Raw genomic sequence first — 21,610 nt, 5'->3', positions numbered from 1 at the left:
TGAGGTCAAGTGTAGGTGGCCATTTTCTGACACAGTGAGCCATTTCTCATGATTGGAAAAAGGGCTCAAAAGAGGTGAGGGAAGGAAGCCTTCAAAAGCTTTCCTCCCCTGAAGACAATGCTCTTAAAGAGTTTGGGTGTGGAGAATATGTGCCCAGAACTGCAGCTGCTTACTCAGGCAGTGAGGAAGGCTGGGGGGCTGAGAACATCTCCCTGCCCACCAGAACTCCCATTATACCTTGCACTAGTGCACAGGGCATTATGGGGATCCCCCCAATGCCGGCTGGGAGACCCGTAGTCACCCAGCCCCAGCTGCTGGCAAACTATCGCCAAAATGAGGTTACGGGAGCACTTGCTCCCTTAAACTCATTTTGTAGGTGGGCTCCAGAGGTGGGCTTGACGCTGTGATGCTGCTGATAGCCGAGCAGCTCCTGACAGTTCTCATGCACTAGCAAATCCAGGCTGGGCTTCCTTAGCCCCGTTTTGCTTACCTGTGAGGAGAGCCTCTATGAAACTCTTCTTATGATTGGTGAGAAGAGCTTCTTCCGGGCCCGCTCTCCCCACAGACGATTAAAAGGCAGCCCTGGGCAGCTAGATCGGTCGCCCACATGACTGCCAGCTCCATCACGGAGCCGGTGGGGGCTGCAAGCATTGGAAACCGCGCGGCCCCTGGAAGTTCCAGGATGCCCCACGCGAGCGCAAGCAGCCTCCCGGTTGGGGGTCTACTCATGTGTCACTGCGCATCACGGTGACACATGAACAACCCAATGAGGTTAATGGAGCGCTCGCTCCCTTAACCTCATTTAAGGTGAGGGGCAATTAGGCAGGCTAGCCGCCTTGGGAGAACCGGGCTCTCCTGCAAGCCCAGTGGTTCCCGTGATCCCTGGAAAGTGAGCTAAGCTCCCTTAGCCCGCTTTCCAGCGATCATGGGAATAGCCTCTATGTGTCACTTTCAGAGATTGGCTGAGCTGCCGCTGCCACTGCCGTGATTGGACAGATGTGTCTGGTGCTTGGGTTAGCCTGACAATCATGCCACTCAGTGGCAACTCTCACCCTATTGGCCAAGGGGGAGGGACAAGGGGGGTGCAGCAAAGGAGGGGGATTAAAATTCTATTTAAAGGCCACCCTTTGACTTTGCGAAGCCACTTTTTATTGATCAGAGAGTGTTGGCGGCAGTGGAGGTGGCTGCTGTGGCACCTGCTGCTCCTTTGATTTGCTTCTGACCCGACCTGCTGACCACCTCATCTGAGCTGTTGCATGCTGTGGAGTCTCTGCTCTTTGCAGAAGTTTGCCATTTTTCCTGCACTTTAGATCTATTTGGCCACCTTATTTTTCCCTGGATTTACTTTGCTGACTTATTTTTTTCCTGATTAATTCTTTTTCCTGGATTTATTGATTTATTTTTTTCTGGTGAGATTTATTTTTCTTCCCTCCCAGGGAAGAATGTTTTTCTCATCCAGTCCCTCAGAAATGGGAATTCTTCAAATGATTGCCTTGTGACTGAATAGTTGTCTGGCATCTACATGCAGTGAACTATAGCAGCTTTCTACTATTGGACAGAAAGAGAATATAATTTGCAAAATATAAGGAAGGGATTTCTACTGGGGGAACTTTCAGATAAATTGAAAGAAAGAACCTTTCATGCAATTTTGCTATGGGTTTATAAAATGATATCAAACGATATAAGAAAAGGCATGAAATCTCACCTCAACCTATAAGGATGAAATGACAATTTGTAAAACAAAATCATTTGAAGATAAGAAGCAAATCCACTGCCTAAATCCATCCAAAACATGGATCCTTGGAGGGCATTCTTAGGTTTAAAAGGACAAACTGTGGCATCTACAGAATAAATAAAGTACTAAATACTTTCAGTAATTACTCCTTACAATAGAAAAGGAAGGGTGAGATACACTGGGGCCTTTCTTAGTAACAGGAAAAGAAATGTTAAACAACCTGAATCTACTGAATTTCATACCAATATTTTGAAATATACATGTGTAAAATAAAGGATCAGATTTAGAAGTTATGGCAACTATTAGTCAAAACAAATGTGATAATTAGCAATTATATGAAAATTTCAAACTGCTTCAAATAGATGATCTCAGAAATTCTTACAACAACTTTGTAAGGTAGGCCAATGTTATGAGCTCCATATTTTAGATTGGGTGGTGGAGCTTAGGTGAAAAAGAGTGCCTTGCCCAAGGCCATCTATTAAGGGCATAGCTGAAGTAATAGAGTACTTGAATCAGAAACTTTCTGGTTCAAAGCTTATAGTCATTGCAGTAAATCAGTTCTATTAGTGTTAAGGAGGTTTAGCAATATATTTGCAGACAATAAGAACTATGCACATGGATGGTGAGCAGACGGGCAAGTGGGGGTGGGGGGAGGCTGAGCCAAACTTATCCCCCCCCCCAGATGATCCTTCCTTGATGGTGGGAAGCATGGATTGCACTTCCACACGATCCATGCTGCTTGGAGCAGTGTGGATCTCTGGAGATGTCCTGGCCTCCAGATATCCCACAATGCACCACGTGATGAACTCGGTGCATTGCAGGAATCCCCCAGGAGTCAGGTACTCCAGGTGCCCAAATCTGTGCATGCTTGGACTGCACACAGCCCAAGCACCCACATGACCCCCGCACTGGAATTAAGTAAGGGTCCTTCTGCACCCTTAACCCTGGCTAAAGGATGGGATTAGAAGTAGGCTTAGGTGGGTGGGCCGTGTCAGAATTGGCCCCGATCCTGGCACTGCACACGAGCAGCCTAACCCAGGCTGGGATGCCCTAGCCTGGGTTAGGCTGCTTGTGGAATAGTCTTTGAGGTCATCCACACAATCAAAAACTCTGTTCTACCTGGGTTTGGAAGATGTGTGTGCTCCCAATTTTCAGTGGTACGGAAGCAAGTTAGAGGGAAACCTGGGTAAAAGTGATTGTGAGGAAGCAAGGTAAGAGGAAAAGCTACCCAGGTTTTCTTCCGACCTTCCTTCCACACAATCATTTCTTCCCAGATTTTCCTTTGACCTTGTTTCCACATAACTGACATTTGAGACCACACAACAGCTCCCAAACCTGGATATAACATAGTTTTTGATTGAGTGAATGACGTGTGTGTGTGTGTGTGTGTGTGTGTGCGCGCTAAAAACTAGACAGGAATAAATATTAGCTCTTCTATATAAACTGTGTTCAGCTAACCCTTAAAGAACAGACTGTAAAGCACCAACTAAAGCAGATATCAAGTGTGTGATATATATAAAAGAAAACCTCTTTAATCTGCTAGATTTTAAAAGATCACCCCTAGATATAAATTTACATAGGCTTTCAAAACTTGTAAAGCCCATCCCATGGGGCTATTAAGAAAACTTTGTATGTTCCAACAGTCAGAGATAAAGCAGATTATAACACTTGCACAACCGTAACCTTTTAAAGAGATGGTAAGTAAAGGGCAATAATGAATAGCCAAATTTTAGCAGAGGACATGGTTAGTGAAATGTATAAAATCACTAGGAGAGACGACTGCTTAATCCGTGGTGGTAAATGGTGAGGCAGAAAGGTAAATCTTGCTTGTGAGTGGAGAACAAAATCTGAAACTGGTTAAGTTGGTCAAATATTAAAACACTTTAGACAACACAATGCTGAAGAAAATTCACTAGGAACAAAGACCATAATAATGCCTAATTGTAGCCATTGTTTAAGTTACTCATTTCATGGAGAGAGAGAAATATCTAAAGTCCTGTATAGACAGTCATCCAAAGCAGAAATGAATGTATAGGAGACAGATTTTGAGACTGCTCCCATTGGGCTTGCCTTGATTTCCTCACATTCCGGGTGCCCCTTGCATAGGGGCCTATACGTGTAGGTGATCTATGCACAATCTATACCCTCCATTTTTGCTGGGGATGGATCATACATAGGAGCCTGTGATCATCCTAATCTTCCCTCCACTCATTCATTTTGATCATCTGCGCAGAGCTTAAGTGCAAACAAGCATTTATATTATGTGCAAAAGACACAGTGAAGAAGGGGAACATAGGAACATAGGAAGCTGCCATATACTGACTCAGACCATTGGTCCATCTAGCTCAGTATTGTCTACACAGACTGGCAACGACTTCTCCAGGGTTGCAGACAGGAATCTCTCTCAGCCCTATCTTGGGGATGCTAGGGAAGGAACTTGGATGCTCTTCCCAGAGGGGCTCCATCCCCTAAGGGGAATATCTTACAGTGCTCACACTTCTAGTCTCCCTTTCATATGCAGCCCTATGCACCCTGCTTAGCCAAGGGGACAAGTCATACTTTCTACCACAAGACCAGCTCTCCTCTCCAGGGAAGGAAGAGGGAGAGAGGAACGTAAGCCACCCTACAATCTCTCCCCTCCGATCTGAAGGGAAGCATACAGAGCCTCCCCTGACTCTTGTTTTGTTCCTTGTTTTTAATTTGATCTGCCTTGCCCATTGGAATATATGGGCAGGAGGGGGTTGGGAAGACAAGCATACTGTCAAGTATACTGAAAGTCAAATACTGTAAGAGGAGTTCTACGCTTGTTTCAGTGACAATCTGTTTGGACAGGACAGCTCATTTCTGTGTTTCCATGAGAGAAACCAGTGATTTGGCAAGACTCTGTTTGCAGTTGAAATTATCTCTGGAGCTGAAAATCAAATGACACTGTCAGCACTATCCTATAATGTATTCCTGTCATTGAGCACTTTACGGTGCAACTGATTTGCTTTGCGTGGTCTCTGTCAACACTGGAACAAGCGGGGCCTCAAAACAATAGGTTATGGTACTACTGATTATAAACAGCCTGGCCCTGTACCTTGCAAAAGAACGTATCCCTTTCATGGTCAAAACAATGTGCTCAGAGCTATGAAGAAAGGAAGTGACTCAGGCCTGATCCATGTTTTAGCAGAGCAGCATGTGAGCTGCTTCCCTGTAGCCACATGAAAGGAGTTCAACATGTCATCTGAATCCAACAAATATTTCTGCTATTCTTAGGCATAAATCCAATATCTTTGGTAACAAAGCCCATAGGGGCTTTGGGGGAAAGGTTAAAAATGTGTTAAAAATTTGCCTGCTTGCCCTGTTTTTGTGGGTTGGGTGGTAGGCAGCACCCATCATGCCCTACCAAACAACCCACTTTGGTTTCCTAAGGGCTACCCATGAAGAACAATGGAGTGTTTCGAATTTCCCCATTGTTCCTTATGGCCAGAACAAACTGCACTCATAGAGTGAACTGCACTTGTGTGCAGTTGCACTATGAGTGCACTTTGTTCTCAACCCTGCCTTGAGAAACACTGCAGAAGCACACAGTAAAATGTAATCTGTTCCTCACAACACAGAACACACATTTCAAACACAGTCCAAAGATGGCCAAAAAAGAATGACTGACCCAGAATACACTGCCAGCCACAGTGCCTGAGCTGCAGTAACATCATTGGCACACATTGCTTTCTCACACACAATGATGACTCCTAGCTTCCTAGCATTGCAACAGCTGCCACAGCAGCACCCTTACTTAGCAGCCAGCATCGCCATAAGCTCAACTAGAGCAACTTCAGTCACATTTTGACTGAGTACACCTTGCAATGCAGATTGCAGAGAACAGACCAGAGCCGTGTGTGAAGCACAAGTTAGTCTCAAGGCCAGAAATGGAGTCATCACAGCAATCGCCAAGAAATAGTGTGTGTGCATACACAAAACCAAACCACAACTCAAGGAAGGCAGGCACCCAAGTTCTGCCTTTGTCAGTCTGAGATCCAGCAAAACCAGATAGTTATAAGCAGCAACAGGACAGCATATTATACTTAATGCTGAAAAAAGAAAACCACAGAATCAAACTTTTCTTCCTCCTCTCCTGATATTTCCTTTTCACACAGGAACACACAGCAAGCTGCCATATACTGAGTCAGACCATTGGTCCATCTAGCTCAGTATTGTCTTCACAGACTGACAGCAGCTTCTCCAAGGTTGCAGGCAGGAATCTCTCTCAGCCCTATCTTGGAGATGCCAGGGAGGGAACTTGGAACCTTCTGCTCTTCCCAGAGCGGCTGCATCCCCTGAGCTGGATATCTTATAGTGCTCACACTTCTAGTATCCCATTCATATGCAACCAGGGCAGAGCCTGCTTAGCTAAGGGGACAAGTCATGCTTGCTACCACAAGTCATGCTTGCTACCAGACCAGCTCTCCTCTCCTGGGCTCTCTCTGCCTCCCAGTTTCTTTGAATAAATTTTGGATTTGAAATTCTCTCCTTTTGTGTCCCCCCCTCCTCCTGCCCCCAAGCCAATGGGGGGAACAGTTGCCCATGACAACACTTGATTTATATGATAACAAGCCAGCCAAGACGTAGGCAGATCACAAGCCAATCAGAAGCCAGTGCCAGAAAATAAATCAGCAAGGGGAAAATAGGCATTCAAAATTGTGCTCGGAACGTTGAAACATTTTGATCGAAATGGGGTTGTTCTGCTCTGAGCACAAAACAGGCCCTTTATTTAAAAGACTTGAAATGGCCTGTTTCATGTTCAAACGTTTCACCGTCAAAACATTCTGCACATCCCTATGCCTAAGATAACTAGGGGAAGAACTATATGCTCCCAGATCATTTAATGTAAGGCACATCTTTCTTCCATGAGCTTGAGGAAATTGTCATAAGAGGGTTTTAAGACTGTCCCACTCTGTCAAAGGCACAGGGGAGAACAACTGAACTTGAGACAGTGCTTTATTGGTAAGATAATTTCAGCCTTTTCCACAAGTTCTTTCCTGTTCCTCTGCTTGTATGGGTCTTCAAATAAATGTGAGGTGGTGGGTGGGAAGTCCTCAGATCCTCTCATGGCTTTTTAAAACTGACAGTGCAATATAAGCAGCATTGTCGAAAGGGAAGATAAGCTTTTTCTAGATATTCAATATTTCAAACAAGGAAAGATTTTCGGCCTGATTACATTTCACGTACGTATTTCCCTGTTGCTTTAATACTTGTTTTGGTCCGAAAACTTACTATCTCTAGACATTGTATTTGTCTAGAACAAATACACAAGCAATGTGTCTGTTTATTTAAAGAGCTTACTGAGCTGTGAAGAGTGACATTTAAAACATAAGCATTGTACTTCATTTGATAATGTTATTCAACATTAGGGCCCATTTATGTCAACGTTTAATCATGTGGCACCTAGGTAGCTCAGGTGCTGGAACAGGACTAGGTTACTGCTAGAGTTTTTGGATAAAACCAATCAATTAAAAAAAAAGCCTTCACACAAAAGAATTAAAACCAGTCTGACAATGCTACTCTGATATAAATCTAAACCACATTCTAATTCTACAGTGAATCCCAAAGTTATGAAAATTGGTATTCTAAACACGTTGTCAATATGACTCTAAAACAAAAATGTTAAATAAATCTAGCTATTACTATATTTGTGCAAAAGGTATATGAAGCATGAGTCTTTAAAATCTGATAATAGTTCAGCACCTGATGACATAACAAAAGAATGTTAAACAACGATGGGGCCATTCACACGACCGGGTGTGGGGAAGGCTGTCCCAACTCACCTTCTCCCCAGACGGTAACGGAAATGCTGCTGGAAATGTATCCACGCTCCCAGATAATCTGCGTTGAACCACAGATGCATCCCGGCCTGTGGATATCCCACAATGGACCGTGCCATGAGCATGGTGCATTGATGGGATCCCCCATCAGATGGGCACTCTGTGTCTTGAGACATGGACACAGAGAGGAGAGCTGGTCTTGTGGTAGCAAGCATGACTTGTCCCCATAGCTAAGCAGGGTCTGCCCTGGTTGCATATGAATGGGAGACTTGATGTGTGAGCACTGCAAGATATTCCCCTCAGGGGATGGAGCCGCTCTGGGAAGAGCAGAAGGTTTCAAGTTCCCTCCCTGGCTTCTCCAAGATAGGGCTGAGAGAGATTCCTGCCTGCAACCTTAGAGAAGCCACTGCCAGTCTGTGAAGACAATACTGAGCTAGACAGACCAATGGTCTGACTCAGTATATGGCAGTTTCCTATGTTCCTATGTGATCCTGGCAGCTGGGTTAAGGGAGAGCTTGTTCCTTTAACCTTGGCTAAGAGCTAGGCTTGGGAGCGGGGGTTAGGCTGGGCGGGAGCCTAACCCACGCAGATCCCAGTGCTCCACATGAGCAGCCTAGCCCAGGCAAGGCTGCCATAACCTGGGCTAGGCTGCTCATGAGAACAGCCTCAATAGCTACATTAAGATAGCTTTTAAACACTATGGCCTGAATGCTACAGTCTGTGGTGCATGCAAAACAACTGAGGCTGTATGTTTAGACTGCAGATTGGAATCCCACCAATCAGCTGTTCGGCAGGGAAGAGGGAGAAGGGGGAAACTAAATCTGATCTCCCCATCCCTCTCCCAAACAGGTAATTAGATGTCAGTTTTGTGCTTATATATGCAAGACCCTATCCAGCTAAGGATATGTATGGAGAAACTGCTTCCACACATGTATTTCCCCTAGATGAAATGGGGTGTGATTTATCACGTATATAAATGTGATCAATTTAATCACATTAAATGTATGTGATTTAATATCTAGACCCCTGGATTCTCTTAATAAAAGACAATCCAGGGGTCTAGATATTTTTCATAAGGAACCCAAGCAAATGTACACCTGATTATGTTGCTCCAGCATGACTGATGTAGTGCAGGGCATCCAACTTGCAAGCAAAGTCAGCTTCATTACTTCTCCTTTTTCCAGTGGTTAGAGAAGCAAAAAATGAGGATGCAGTAATGAGAAAAATCACCTTATAATCTGAAGCCAGTGTACCTGACCCAGAAGGACCACTGCTAATTAAAACAGTATGCGTAGGCTGAAGATGGCAAGAAAAACAGCAATTGAACTAATCAGAGGGCATGTGTGTATAAGGGCGTGATCTAAAGCTCATTAACATCAGTTGAGGATTGTAAGTTCATTGGTAGAAGAATCAGATTCATGATGCAGAACTCATTCTATAGCTTCATGATACGTAAGATATACACTACATATAGTATTCTCTCAGGAATCTGCCCATGCACTACTCCTAACAGGGATGATATACATGGAAGATATGTGTTTCTGTGTATTTGGTATGTGATCTGACATGTGCTTGTTCTACTCTGGTGAAGCTTGATCATGGGTCAACCCAGAAGTGGTTAACCTCCTGACTGCTGGACAGTGAGTGAATGTCAGAGATCAGGAGTGCTAGATATATTTAGTAACTGGTCCAAATGATCTACTAAATAGTCATAGCCAAGTAACCCCTGCTAACTTGGCAAAGAGGCACCTTTTAACATGGTGATTCTCTTTTAGTTAGCAGGGGGAGAGGAATTGGCCCTATCCACTCCCAGCACAGTACCTCCAGTGACTGTTGCTGGTGTATATCTTATCTTATGTTTCTTTTTAGATTGTGAGCCCTTTGGGGACAGGGATCCATCTGATTTATTTACTGTATTATTTCTCTGTGCAAACCGCCCTGAGCCATTTTTGCACTGCCCAGAGCCATTGGATGGGGCGGCATAAAAATGTAATAACTAACTAACCAACCAGCCAGCTCTGGGCCTTGTGAAGCAGGCAGATAACAGCTGCCATTCTTGGGCCTGGTTTGCTTTCCCACGAAAAGGTGGAGATGGGGGAGTAACTACAAGGCAGTTTCTGCCTCAATCATAGAATTGTACCCACATGCTAGATTAACTGACATTGCAGATATAGGATTGAAAGTTGGTTAATAAAGTTGTGCTCTGATTATGAAGTCAAACAGCATGCTTGGCTCTTATTCAGGAGTTCAGATATAAAGCATTCCAGTAGGTATTCCATTGAAAGCAGTACACCATTACTAGGCAGCATCTGCCCTGGCATGCAGATGTGAACGTGCACCTGTACAGAAATGGCATTTTCTTAAAGTGGGTCTACTCTTACCTAATATATTTGTGGACTACAGTTCAGTTCCCAGACTCATTTTTGATATGGTAAATTCCCCACAATGTGACTTTCCCCTGTGATGTTCATATGGAGAAGTTTCTTTTGAACAGGGCCTCACACAGTGAGAAGAGGGCTGCGGTTTGTCATGTCCCGCAGAATTTGAGCTTTCAGTCGTTTTCCAAAGATGTGGCACCTCTCAGATCTCAGCAAGTTGGGGGCATATTCAGGAGAGGTGGTCACATTGAAGTGACAGGTGAAATTCACATTGTAGTGACTTTTCCACATCAAAAATGAACAAGACAACCGAGTTTTGAGAGAATGGGGGAGGGTACTCCAGCATTAGGCTGCAATACATTACACCATTAATTTCAAAAGGATTTTTACTCACTTAACTTGCAGTAACAAAGAGCAGATTTCACGATTAAATTAAAAGTAGCTAGAAAAAAGTATTTCGAGATATTTATGCAAACCTTGGTTAGGAAACCGGTTAGGAAGAAAAATACCAGTATGACGAAGTAATTTTCACTATAGTCTCATGACATACACTCAACAGTGCAGACTGTTTAGGCTGTTCCACATCAATGTGTGCTTTATGTACATTATTGGCTCATACATGTGTACCAGCATAGATACAGCCTTAGAACCACTGCTTTTAGTCTACTGATTATAGAATGCTTTGCTGATTCGCTGAAGAGTAAAAATCACTCTTTTGAGTGATTAATTGATTTGTTAAATGTGCATATTACTAAATCTTTTAAATTCTCTCTCTCTCTCACACACATACTTTTGAGATATAATTTTCAATTTAATAATAAAAATCTACCACTCATTTTCAGAAGGAACAACTATCTTTAATGTGAAGGTACCCCAGCCTTCGGATTACAGAAAGAATCTCTTAATGCTTATGTATGTATGCATGTATGTATGTATGTATTTAACATATTTTATACTGCCCCAAACTTACATCTCTGGGATTATAGCATTTGTCTCTGCAGACAATCAGTTGAAGTGTGAATAGTGCGGGGGTGAGACTTCGGATTGCAGTGGCTACAGCCTCCCTTTAAAAAATACTTCTGAAGATGGCTAGCGTCAATGACGGTAGGAGGTCTGTCTGGTCTGGGAACTGATGGTTCTGGATGTGGCTGAATTTCACCTGAAGGATCAGGAGCAAGATTTAGGAATGCTTCTGGACTTAGCATTGTTTCTGAAACCTTAAATGGAAGCCATGTGGAGGACTACTTTATTAGCTTTGGTTGATTTGCCAGCTGTGAAAAACCTCCTAGAAAAGGATGATGTGGTTAAAACTATATATGCCAAAGTAACCTGAAGGCTGGATTACTATCTAGAGCTGCCTTTGAGCACTGTTCAAAATATGGCAATGCTCTTGCAGGTGTTCTCTCAGAACACCTGTGCTGCTGAGAGGTCTGCACAGGCTCTTAATATGTTTCTGAGCATAGTTCAGAATGCTGGTCTTTGTGTAAGAACAGGGGCGTAGCAAGGTTGAAGTGGGCCCAGAGACAAGATTTTAAAATGGCCTCTCCTCACTGAAGCTCAGCTCATGAAGTAAAGAAATTTTAAATGAGGCTGAATAGTGGTAACAAAAAGTATATCTCTATATATAAATAACACCTAGGTGCCACAATAGAACATCATCCTAAATTATTTTTTAAAAGGTTTTGTAAATTGTGGATGATGCAAGTCATTTAATGGTACTAGAGTAAGACATTCGGTTCTGGTAGCTCCAGGTCTTAACACTCAAATCAATTTCGGAGGATGAATACAACTGAAAGGAGCTCAGGCGGGTGTGTGGCTGGGGGAGTCAATCATGTGACTTGCCTCTGGGCCCCCCCCAGGCAGTGGGCCCCCAGACAACTGTCTCCCCTTATACTATTTTAGTTATGCCCCTGTGTAAGAAGGGTCTTGATACAGTTTAAGGGGCACATTTTCTTGTATGGGGCTCATACAAGAAAATGTAAATAAACTGAGCAGGGTCCTTTATGCAGTGGCACCCTCAAGTTATCTTAGTTTATTTTGAAGGTTATTAAAGGCTATTTTGTTCCAGCAGATCTTTGTGATGGTGGTGGTGGTGGTGGTGGTGGGAATTTACACTAATGAACTGTTATGTTTTTGCTGTGCTGGTCTTGGACTGTAATAAAGATGATTGATTGATTGATTGATTGATTGATTGATTGATTGACTTGCTCAGGAGATTTTAATCTGGCTTTGCTGCTGATCTGTTTTTCTGTATGTAACTTTAATGAATATTGTTGCATCAGTATTGGGGTTTTAAAAATTATACAGTTAGCCATCTGAGAGCATTGTGTGGAACCATCATGTGGAACTATGTGTGGTAGGATCACAACCTTAAAATCTCAGGGGATGAATGGTCACAGAGATTTTTGGTAACATCTACCCCCCCCCCCCCAAAGATGGGAAATAAGTAATAGCATTGTTGCACTTACAGCTTTCTTTGTGTTATCATCCCTACTCCCAAATGATTTGGGTAAAACTGCTTCATTTTTGCATAGAGGAAAGGGTCAGGGTCAGGTTAGGATAACAATGGGCTTTTTTTTTTTTTTTTACTTTCTCTATGGAATTATCTTTAGAGGACATACCTGCCAATTTCCATTTCCATTCTTCTGACAATATTGATAAAATTTCTTAGTAGTTTTTGAGTTTTAAAAACTTTTAAAGCTTATAGAACACCACTAGAAAAGCTCTTAAAATAGCTGCTGCAGGACAATAAAAACACTGCTGCTACCTGTAAACATATGTATTTGGATATTTCTTTTACTCTTTTGTGTTAAATGTAACCCACTGACTATAATGAACTATTACTACTACATAAATAAATATATAATAAACTATTATTATTACTAAATTTTAAAAAAGTTGTTCTAGTAAGAACTAATCAGCCTACTTTCCTTTCTCTGTCTACAACTGGACTACATTTGGTCTAGATCAGTTAGACAGTCCACAAGTTAGTGCATTTGCACCTCAAAAATTCACACAGCCGCCATCTTGGATCGTGGTGGTTGATCACAAACTACAGCATTGAGGTTTCTCCATGCGCTGTCCCTACAGCTGAAGCAAATTTGGTTCAAATCAGTGTAGCGGTTTGCAAGTTAGCCCACTTGCACCTCAAAAGTTTACGCCTCCAACATCTTGAATCAGGGTTGATGACATTATCACAGACTATACCATTGAGTTGTACGTGGGTGTCACTCAATACAACTGTACCTAATTTAGTTCAAATCAGTTAGACAGTCCATAAGTTAGACCACTTGTGGCTCAAACATTCACGTGTCCACCATCTTGGGTTTGGGGTAGATGCCCAAACAATCATCACAAACAATGTCATTGAGGTTCCCCCATGTGCCCCTACAGCTGTAGCAAATTTGATTCAAATTGGTTAGGCAGTTCACAAGTTAGCCCACTTGTGCCTCAAAAGTTTACGCATCTGACATCTTGAATCAGGGTGGATGACATCATCACAAGCTATGCCATTGAGGTGTCCCTGTGTGTCATACTCACAGGGTACACACAGGTGTACCCTGTGTGTCATACATTGAGGTGTCCCTGTGTGTCATACTCACTGCAACTATACCTAATTTGGTTCAAATTGGTTAGACAACACAAATTAGCCCACTTGCACCTCTGATATTCATGTGGCTGCCATCTTGGAGTGGATGACATCATCATACACCATGCCATTTGGGCTTCCCTATGTGCCCCTACAGATGTAGCAAATTTGGTTCAGATCGGTTAGGCGATTCACAAGTTAGCCCAATTGTGCCTCAAAAGTTTACATGTCTGCCATCTTGAATCAGAGTAGATGACTTCATCACAAACCACATAGTTGAGGTGTCCCTATGTGTCCCCAGAGCTGTAGCAAATTTGATTCAAATTGGTTAAGCAGTTCATAAATTAGCCCACTTGTGCCTCAAAAGTTTACACGTCCGCCATCTTGAATCAGAGTGGATGACTTCATCACAAACTATTCCATTGAGGTGTCCCTGTGTGTCACTCACTACAACTGTATCTAATTTGGTTCAAATCAGTTAGACAGTCCACAGGTTAGCCTATTTGCACCTCAAACACTCATGCATTCGCCATCTTCATTTGAGGTAATTGACATCATCATAAACGATGCCATTGAGGTTTACCCATGTGCCCCTAAAGCTATAGCCAATTTGGTTCAAATCAGTTAGGCTGTTCAAAAGTTAACCCACTTGAGTCTCAAAAGTTTAAATGTCTGCCAGCTTGAATCAGGGTGGATGACATCATCACAGGCTATGCCACTGAGGTGTCCTTGTGTGTCAATCACTGCAACTGTACCAAATTTGGTGCAAATTGGTTATACAGTTCACAAATTAGACGGCTTGCATATCAGATGTTTACATGGCCATCATCTTGATTTGGATGACATCAGCAAATTTAGTTCAAATCGGTTAGGTGATTCACAAGTTAGCCCACTTGCGCCTCAAAAGTTTATGCATCTGCCATCTTGGATTGGGTTGGATGACATCATCACAAACTACGCTGTTGAGGTGTCCCTATGTGTCCCTACAACTGTGCCCTATTTGGTTCAAATTGATCCAGGCGTTCCAAAGTTGATAGTGGGGGTGACACATAGACACACATTCACATTCACACACACAGAATGCAGGGTGATCTCATAAGCCTACTGGAAAGTAGGCTAAAAATGTATGCCAGAGCTGAAAGTAAACTAGTGATTCAGCAAGAGTCTCAGTACAGTAAAGAACAAGGACTAATGCTCTCACTTAGACGAAAGAAAACTGTAGGAATCAGAAATTCACAAAAAAGTACAAAGAATATACTAAAGGTTGTAATGGATTAGAACAATAGTCTTTCGCAACTGGAGGTCTGGGCTCCAACTGTGGGTTCATCAAAGGCAATATGATTTTGATTGTCACTTAAGTGCCAACCCGAGTTAAGAAGAAAAAGAAGGGAGTAGGGGGAGAGATAACACCAATCTTGTTTCAAACAGATTTGCAGCTTTCACAGGAAAAATGACTGGCATTCCAACAGCTGTGGATTAGACCTCCCCCCACCAACCTGAACATTTATTATTACTGCTGGCTGATTACTTCCTGCAAACCATTACACAGATTTATGCCTTTCTAAATGGATATATTAAATACAAGCCTTCTGTGTGTCCATTCTTACCTTCCTGATGCCTTCAGAAGGGTTTGCTACGCAGTTGTCAGCTCCATTATTCTTACTGATTGTCTTCCATAGCTCAGCAAAGGTGCTGTCTTGCTCTAAAGGGTTTGTCCCTTTTGCTTTAAAGTATTCATACACTGCAGAATCCCTGACAGTACCATAAGACACCTCCATTTGCTTGGAAAGATCCTGAAATGTTCTGAAATGCAAGAATAGTAAAAATATTAGTGGGATGTGTGACAACTCTGTGTTTACTAGTTAAATAATTTTTTTTCTTTCGCTGATTGAAGAGATCAGCAGAAGTCTTGGGGTTAAACTACATATGACTGGATCTCCTGGTTTTTAAAAAAAATCTTAAAAGCAGCTGGGGGGCAAATTCTATCATGGAAATACTGCTGAGGGAGAGGAGAGAGTTTAACCCTTCCTCTCATGCCATTTCCCTGTTAAAAATCAACCTCTTCTAAAGCAATAAGCCCTGAACAGGGAAAAATACCAGTACAAATGAGTACCTGTCTCTTTTTTTCTCAACAGAGTTAACTGTAAATTCAGTGGCAATTTCAATTGTGAATGTGGTGTGGGGGAAAGGGGTTAACCCCACCCCTAACACTGTTGCCCTGATCCAATTCTGGGACCCCATAACAGCTTTTTAAATTTTTAGGGGAAATGTTGGGAGATCCAATGGCAGATCTTCCCCAATACTCTGTTGTTTGGCTTTTGTATTCAGAGTCTTTCTACCACTGGTGGCTGGTCAAGTCTGAAGTTGGTGCGGCCAGTTGGGTTTTCTGACGCCCCACTACAACTGTGTTTAAAGATAAGGTAAAGTGTGCCGTCAAGTTGGTGTTGACTCCTGGCGACCACAGAGCCATATGGTTGTCTTTGGTAAAATACAGGAGGGGTTTACCACTGCCATCTCCTGTGCCATATGAGATGATGCCTTTCAGTATCTTCCTATATCACTGCTGCCCAACATAGGTATTTCCCATAGTCTGGGAAATGTAGCAGCGGGGATTCGAACTGGCAACCTCTTGCTTGCTAGGCAAGTCATTTTCCCGCTGTGCCATTAGCCTGATCTATATTAAATGTGCTGCTGTATATATAAATATATTTGGAAGTCTGATGATTTTTAATAATATGTATATAGAGTCATTATTGGATTTTTGGCGATCATTATTGTTTGTGAATTTAAATAATATCTTATGCCACTACAACAGACATACTTGGGGGGGAGGGGTACACACTTTTGGATATCCACTGTATGCCAATGAGAAGCCTTTAAAGATTCAGCAGGTAGTACGTAGTATAGTATCTGCATGAAATTAATATGCCAACTGATATCGCTTAACTCCATTGCCCCAACTAACCTACTTTATAGTACTTTCAGCACGGTTCTTGAAATGGTATCTATGAAGTACTTTTAACAGTCAAATGTAAGATAAATACTATTATTCACCATACTGAACACCAGTTCCCATATTCCCCAAAGATAAAGTCTCTCCTACAATACACACATATAAAAACATAGACACAGCTAAAGGTAACTTCCTGTGATCTTTTAACACCCTCCTCAAGGATCCATAGTTCCCTTACCGGCAGGTCTATCCAAGGACACACACACACACACACACACACACACACACACACACACACACACACCAGTTTAGCACAGTTTAGAGCAGGGATTCTCAAACTTGGGTCCTCAGGTGTTATTGGACTTCAACTCCCATAATCCCCAGCCTCAGTGGCCTTTGGTTGGGGATTATGGGAGTTGAAGTCCAATAACACCTGAGGACCCAAGTTTGAGAATCACTGGTTTAGAGGATATAAAGACCAATTGTTTATTTGTTTGTTTGTTTATTATTAAAAATTTTATACCGCCCTTCCAAAACGCTCAGGGCAGTTTACATTAAAACACCATTAAAATCAATTAACAATTAAAACTGAATTATAAAACTGCATAAAATAATTAACAATTAAAACATCATAAAACACCAATTAAATAGCCAAGACAATTTAAAAACAAATTTTAAAAAGCTGAGAAAGCTTGATTAGACAAATTCATAGAGAAAGAGAGGTCTATGCTAACCCCCTGCTAACCAAACAAAGAGGCACCTTTTAAAAGTGGTGATTCTCTTTATTTAGCAGGGGGAGAGCAACTGGCCCTATCCAGCCTCAGCACAGCATCCCTCCAGTGGCTCTTGCTGGTGTCTACCTTAAGTTTCTTTGTAGACTGTGAGCCCTCTGGGGTCAGGGGACCATCTTATTTATATATTATTTACTTTTCTATGTAAACCACTTTGAGAACTTTGGTCGAAGAGTGGTATATAAATATTTGTTGTAGTAGTAGCAGTAGTAGTCGGAGGAGTAGTATCACTAGCTGTTTGTCATGATGGCTATAATGTGAATCATCCAGAGTCAGGGTCAATATACCTTTGAATACCACTAAGTGTGGTCAAGAGGTTATTCAAATTCGCAGACAAGTGGACAAGTACAACTCTTTTTCTCATACACACAAAAAATAAAAAATAGATCAGGGTTACCTTGATCTATCAAGATGGAAAAGGCACCAAACTGCAGACAATATAGACAAATACATATTGACCACCAATCTGATCTCAAACCATACCTGGATTTACCCCATTTTTTAAGGATCTAAGAATGAGCAAGCATTTCAGTGCCAGGGCAAAATGCATCTTTTAAAACAATTCCTCATGATTCATTTTACCAAACCTTATTCTGATGCAACCCCCCCCCCCCCAAATCACAAAATAATGTATTATTTTAATATTTAATATATTTAATAAGATGGATATTTTATTCTACTGCAAGCTTATAAAAACAGACAATATGTAAATGATATCGGTATGCACTGCTGTTATAAACACAGATCAGGGTTTGGGTTTGGGTTTGTTTTTTTAAAACAACCTAAAGTCTTCCTTGGGGAGAGCCATCTGGGTGCACAGAGAACCATTTTCTCATTCCTTTTATTACTGTTTTATTTATTATTTTTATTTATCAAATTTGTATACCTTCCCCAAACTTTCGTCTCTGGGTGGTTTTTGCTATGTAAACTGCTCAGAGAAGCAGGCATTTCCTCCCCCTGGGTTAATATGGGCCACATTCATACGTAATGTGGAGCCACAGGTCCAATGGGCATGCAGTTCCACTCCCCACATCCCACTCTCTTGTCCAAATTCGGATTTAAGAGAGAACAGGTTGCCTGCAGTCAGCGAGATTGCAGAGAGGAGGGGGAACTGGCTGCATGGACTTCCTTCTTGCATGAAGGACATCTTGCACAGCCAATCATGGCCAGAGAGAGAGAGAAGCCTCCTCCCTCAACCCCAGTTGAAGGGAAAGCAGCCTGCAGTTCAAATTCGGACACAAAGCAGGCTACATTGAACCTTGGGTTCACACAACAAAACTCACTGCAACCCGAGGGGTCAAACTGGAGTTCCACAGAGAAAACCTTGGGTCACTCATATCCTGGAACCAGAGTTGCAAGTATTCAGACATAATGGCTTGGAAAGCTCTGGCCCCTTAAACACGTTACATGCAAATGCAGCCAGGGTGAAAAACACTGGTGGTGGTGGGGATCCTGCAGGAACAGCTTCAGTAGAAGCTGCCAACACTAACTGGGATACAAATTTGAGAACAAAGCCCTGCTGGCCTAGGCCTACTTACCTTGAATTCCATCCACTGGAGCCAGGTCTGTGTATAGAAACAGCAAAGCAAAAGGGGAGGGTAATACTCTGCTCTTTAGAACTGTGCCTCTTCTTCCCAATATGCCAATTGGTCTTAAGTGGTCTATGACTGTAATAAAATCTATCTATCTATCTATCTATCTATCTATCTATCTATCTATCTATCCCAATTGGTCTCTATGGGCATGGCCCAGGCCTCAGACTGCAAAGTTGACCACTCAGAGAGAAGTTATATCTGAAGGAGTATCCAAGGGACTGGCCCTGCCCAAGGCTACTTTATGCCATTGCATTTCATGTGACTGGCTGGAAATCTATTTTGCTGAAAATTTCTATTGCTGATCATTTGCTAACTCAGCAGTTCCCATGGGATTTTTTCCTGCCCAAAGGGGGCCAAGACAAGAGAAGCCAGTTTGGCCCTCCCTATATTTAGAAGACTGGAGAAAAGAAACCTTGTCATGTGATCTGTAATCTGCAGGCCCTTCCTCTGCCAGCGAGAGCCTGGACTCAGGATTCAGACAAGACAGAAGCAATGGAAAACCTAAAGTAAAACTAGGATTAAATAGTCAGCAGTGATTAAAGTCACACAGAAATATTTGTTTAATTGATTTAATTAAATATTTAATTTCTTCCTTCTTGTCTTGGGAGGGCCTTGCCCCATTTGGCCCTAAAGAGGAGCCTCCACTGCATTCTACACATTATGCACACAGAGATAACAGAGAGCTGGGTCATATTCTTGAATGCTCTCTCAACTTTTTTTTTAATTGCTGCATGTAGTGAACTAGCACATCTGAACAGCTTTGTGTAGTCATAGGGGTGTAGCTATAATTGAGTGGATTAGTTCAAAGAACCCGGGCCCCCTGGCTCCTGAGGGCCACCCAGCTCCACCCCTCCCTATTTTCTTCATTATCTCCCTGACCCTGAGGGGCCGCCGGGGAGAGGGTAAACACGGGCCCCCTCTCCCAAGCTATGCCCCTGTGTAGTCAATTTTCCTGATGTGCTAGTATATCACATGTGGTGAGCTTAGTGAGGGAGCATTCAAAAATATTAACCCCGCCCCCAACATACATCTGCAATCTGATATGGAACAGTGCACACTTATACCGCCTCAATGGATGTGATGCATATATCAGATGTCAAGATCCTTTCTTACATTAACTTTGTGGCATGTGACTACAATGTAGCTCCTTGAAACATGAAGGTCAAGCTTGGATCTCTAGACCGTGAGGGAAGAGCTCACATTGCAACTCTTCATTGTAACTCTTCAATGCAAGCTAGCACTGCTCACGTTTCCTAAAAAGGCATTGCAGGGCATGCAACAGAGGGTTTTTCCCCCCATGGGACTCAAAAATTTGGGGGTTTTTATCTCTTCATTACAGGCTTTATTGAAAAGGGTAACAGAGAGGAATAATACAATAGACAGCTCAAAAGAAAGAAAATCCTATTATTATAGTAATATCAGATGTGTCAATTTGAGAATTGTATCATCTATCTAGTTCATCTATCAGTACCATATTCTTAATAAGCTGTCATCGTTCATTCACTGTTTGAAGTTTAAGAAAGGTTCTTCTAAATCATGTTGCTTCCGCAATCTCTTAAATCATTAATAACCATTCTTTTTTTGAAAGTTCAGTATGTGCTTCCTAAAATTTAGTCTAAGTAATCTGATTACAACCCATAAGAGGACAATATTCTTCAGCGCCTACATATATTACATAACTTAGAAGAAATATTAACAGGTTTAAGGATTTTTAAATATCATATGTAAGAACATAAAAACACTGCTGCCAAAGGTCTATCCAATCCAGCATTCTGTTTTCCATCAGAATGCCAACTGTTGGCCGATTGCTCTGTATCTGATCTATCTGATCACAAAAAAAGCTGCTTGGAATGGAACTTTTGGCCAACCAGATGCTTCTGGGAAACCCAAAAGTAGAGCACATAAAGGCAAGAGTACTCCTCAGTTGTTGTCTCCCCTCAAGTAACTGGAATTCCAAGGAATTCAGTGGAAATAGCTAGTAATGTAACATAAACTATATTCCAAAAATCTCAAGCTTTTATCCATTTCCACCATATGTGGAAATTTCCCAACATTTCCACCACATGTGTACCAAATCCTCCTTCTCTTGATGACAGAACCAAGGATTTCCATTGCTTGTGTTGTAAAGAATTTTCATTGGGAATATATGCCTATTTTAAAACAGATCTCCTTTAAATTTGGGCCAACAAGAACTTTGAACCCCTTGCCAAAAAAAGAAGATGAAAAGCCCATGTTTAATCCACTGTTAGTGGATTAAGACCATTTTCCCTCTTCCTCATATGGTTTTTATGCCATTCACTTATCATTGCCAACAGAAAGTAATAGAACTTTGGTAAAAACTTTCTCCAAGATGGATTTTTCATATTCTGTAAGTTTTCCAGAGAGACTAAACTTTATCTACTGTTTACATTAACATTTCATCTGAAAAATATATATATTGAAGGTGGCTAATATAATTTTGATGCATTGACTGGTCTGGTTCCCCCGGTATGTGTATGTGTGTGAGAGGGGATGTCCCAGGCTCCAATTCCCTTGGTTTGTGTGTGTTAGGGGGGCATCTCAGTGGTGCAGGGTCACCTAGAGTCTTAGGGTCTTCCCATCCTTTCTCATCCCCTGAACAAAGTTAATTACTTGGTCAAAGTTAATTACTGAGACAAAAGGTGATAGATATATCCAGCACTAGCTTGACCTGATATTTATGCCGTGATTCTAATAATGATTTAAGTTTGCCTTCTTTACCCATTCCTATGAGTGTAGTAGAAGCT

The 21,610-nt window shown here is 42.1% G+C and overlaps 1 protein-coding gene across 16 annotated transcripts in view; it reads right to left on the bottom strand.

Moving 5' to 3' along the window:
- GRID1 (glutamate ionotropic receptor delta type subunit 1) overlaps positions 1 to 21,610 on the bottom strand; it is a 1,034,570-nt gene that overhangs the window by 36,843 nt on the left and 976,117 nt on the right. For all 16 annotated transcript variants that reach the window (XR_008318672.1, XM_053305288.1, XM_053305300.1 and 13 more), the window contains one exon: positions 15,114 to 15,309. Coding sequence is in view for 15 of the 16 variants with exons in the window: in XM_053305288.1 (XP_053161263.1) it covers positions 15,114 to 15,309 (196 nt within the window). In the remaining variant the exon portion in view is untranslated. The remainder of the gene's footprint in view (positions 1 to 15,113; positions 15,310 to 21,610) is intronic.

The sequence above is a fragment of the Hemicordylus capensis genome, chromosome 3 (assembly GCF_027244095.1).
Source record: "Hemicordylus capensis ecotype Gifberg chromosome 3, rHemCap1.1.pri, whole genome shotgun sequence".
Lineage (NCBI taxonomy): Eukaryota > Metazoa > Chordata > Lepidosauria > Squamata > Cordylidae > Hemicordylus > Hemicordylus capensis.
This window is presented reverse-complemented; position numbering and strand designations above follow the sequence as displayed.